The sequence below is a fragment of the Sinocyclocheilus anshuiensis genome, unplaced genomic scaffold (assembly GCF_001515605.1).
Source record: "Sinocyclocheilus anshuiensis isolate Anshui unplaced genomic scaffold, SAMN03320099.WGS_v1.1 scaffold392, whole genome shotgun sequence".
Lineage (NCBI taxonomy): Eukaryota > Metazoa > Chordata > Actinopteri > Cypriniformes > Cyprinidae > Sinocyclocheilus > Sinocyclocheilus anshuiensis.
The window spans coordinates 3,716,228-3,718,654 of record NW_015557091.1 but is presented as its reverse complement, the minus strand read 5'-3'; the positions used below and the strand labels follow the sequence as shown (position 1 = coordinate 3,718,654).

General features: G+C 31.9%; 1 protein-coding gene and 1 long non-coding RNA gene across 2 annotated transcripts in view; one reads left to right on the top strand and one right to left on the bottom strand.

Moving 5' to 3' along the window:
• Positions 1–2,427, bottom strand: part of LOC107677269 (uncharacterized) — a 21,242-nt gene that overhangs the window by 4,048 nt on the left and 14,767 nt on the right. The gene's annotated exons all lie outside the window — the stretch shown is intronic.
• Positions 1–2,427, top strand: part of LOC107677268 (dihydropyrimidine dehydrogenase [NADP(+)]-like) — a 186,546-nt gene that overhangs the window by 179,592 nt on the left and 4,527 nt on the right. The window contains exons 21-22 of the mRNA XM_016472113.1: positions 686–832; positions 951–1,091. Coding sequence (XP_016327599.1) covers positions 686–832; positions 951–1,091 — 288 coding nt within the window. The remainder of the gene's footprint in view (positions 1–685; positions 833–950; positions 1,092–2,427) is intronic.

Sequence of the window (2,427 nt, the reverse complement as noted above, 5' to 3'; positions counted from 1 at the left end):
AACTCTTCATATATATATATATATATATATATATAATTTATTTTTTACAGCTTTATTTCAATTACCGGAAACCGTTTTTAATAGTTTTAGTTTAACACTTACGTATTATTGTTTATACTATGTACTATTATAGTATTTATGAATGTATTATTATTATTTATAATATTATATTTAATATTACTATAATTCAACTTAATTTTAGTTAGATGCCAATACAACATTTCTATTAATTTTATTTAGATTTTTCATCTAATATTTACATTTTATTTTATTTTCTACCAGCTGTCTTTCATTTATCGAAAACTATTTTTAATAGTTTTAGTTTTTTTTTAGTTAACAAAAACAATACTTATTATTATAGTTATACTATATACTATTATAGTTTTTATTAATAGTTTTTTCTTCTTCGTCTACTTATACTTATTATTATTATTATTATTATTACAGTATACTTAATGCTTTATTTCAGTTACTGTATATGCCAAGGCAACATTTCTAGTTTTTTTTTTTTTCGTCTAATGTTTTTCATCTAATATTTATATTTGAGTTTTTAATATTTTATTCCAGAATTATTTCAATTACCATGTAAAAAAACAAACAAAAAAAGCTTTTAGTTAACAATAACAACACTGGCTGAAGCGTTAGTGTGTGCAATTCATTCTGTTTGTTTCTTGTTCCCCAATAGTGTCTGCCCAGTTTTGGACCGTACCTGCAGGAAAAGAAGGAAGCGATTGCGAACCACAAAAAGAAACTGAGAGACTTCACTGACAACACTGTTTCCACCCAAGGAATGAGAGTTTACACTCCCAAGGGTCCTGTGCCACGAGTTAAAGTAGGTTTTCTTATTATACACTTGCTTATGTATCATTAAAGCTCAGAAACTATTTTTCTCCTGAAGACCTTTTACCTTTGGTCTGAAGTTCCAATATATTTGTGTTTTTTATGCTCAGGATGTGATAGCCAAAGCTCTGAAACACATCGGCGCCTATCAAGAGCTCAACATTGAGGAGCAAGTGCAAGCTCTGATCGATCCGGAGATGTGCGTTAACTGCGGGAAGTGTTACATGACCTGTAACGACGCTGGATACCAGGTGCGTACCTCCCTCCGTCCGCCCACCTGCATAGAGACACGCGTACACTGTTTGTTCCCACACAAACCCATAGCTCCTAGCCTCTGGCTGTTCAATTACAGCTCCTGGCCTCTCCAGGGCTCAAAGACTTCAGCTAGTAGCTTTATAAACCATTTCCAGCTCTCAACAACCAGCAGTTTTCAGCTTTAGCTAACAGAGTAAGGTTTACATTAGTAAAACCAATTAAAAATATGTCATAGAGCGGGCAAAAATGTAGCCTAGCAGTTAGCATACATGCTTAGCATTTAAATACTAATATTTAAGGTTCTACCCTGACATACATGTACATAAAAAGTGCCAAAAAAGCGAATAAAACAAAATAAACAAGTGCTGCTATAGCACCTCTTACTGGCAGACTAAAGATGTCTCATTAGCGCACCTGATTTTCCCTTTAGAGACTCTAATGAATATTAACACTGAAAACTGCGATGTCCCCTTGTGCTTCAGCCTGCAGAAGAACGGCAAGTGGGATGGCTCTGACAGTTTTATTAAAGTATTCATCTCACCCTCTCCTGTTAAATAAATGTCCCTTGCAATTTATCATAAGGGTATTGATGAAGTAGAGTGTGGGTTTTATCAAAGCAGTAATTGTTCACAGTGATGCTCATTGTCTGTGAGTGGATCTCTAAGAGGAATTACACATTATTAATGCTTTCTAATATACAGGAACATTCATCAGCATAATGTGTCACGATCAAATAGGTGGCCCATCAAGCAATACAAAACAGCAAGCACTCTGTCGCGCTAGCAGCAATCCGGTTATGTTTGAAAAGGTGCCCGTACTCGCTTTCAACTGCCAAAATAATGTCTAATCTTCCTGCCGTACAAACACAAAATTTTACTGATTGTTTTAGCAGTCTAATATAACGGTTAGATTGATGGGCGTTCCTTCCTCTTCTCTGTAGTGTATTCACATAAAAAATTATATTTTGCATAAAGAAAGTGAAGCCTAATTTTAGGCCCATTTAAGATTTTTCATTTTGTGGCATTTTTATGACAACTACACAAATTTCCCTCTCAAATTCTCTTTAACTTTGCAATAACTTTGAGTTTAATTCAAATTAAAGATATTTTGCTTTACATGTTTATTACAGTGATTTTGTATTTTATCAAGTAATAATAATAATAATATTTATTATTATTATTCATTATCCACATTTTAAAACTTGCATTAACTTTAAGTTTTTTTTTATTAGATTTGAACTTTTATAAGATAATTTGTTTTACATTTTCATTATTTTAATACAGTAATTTTGTACTTTATTACAGTAAAATAATAATAATTATTATTATTTTA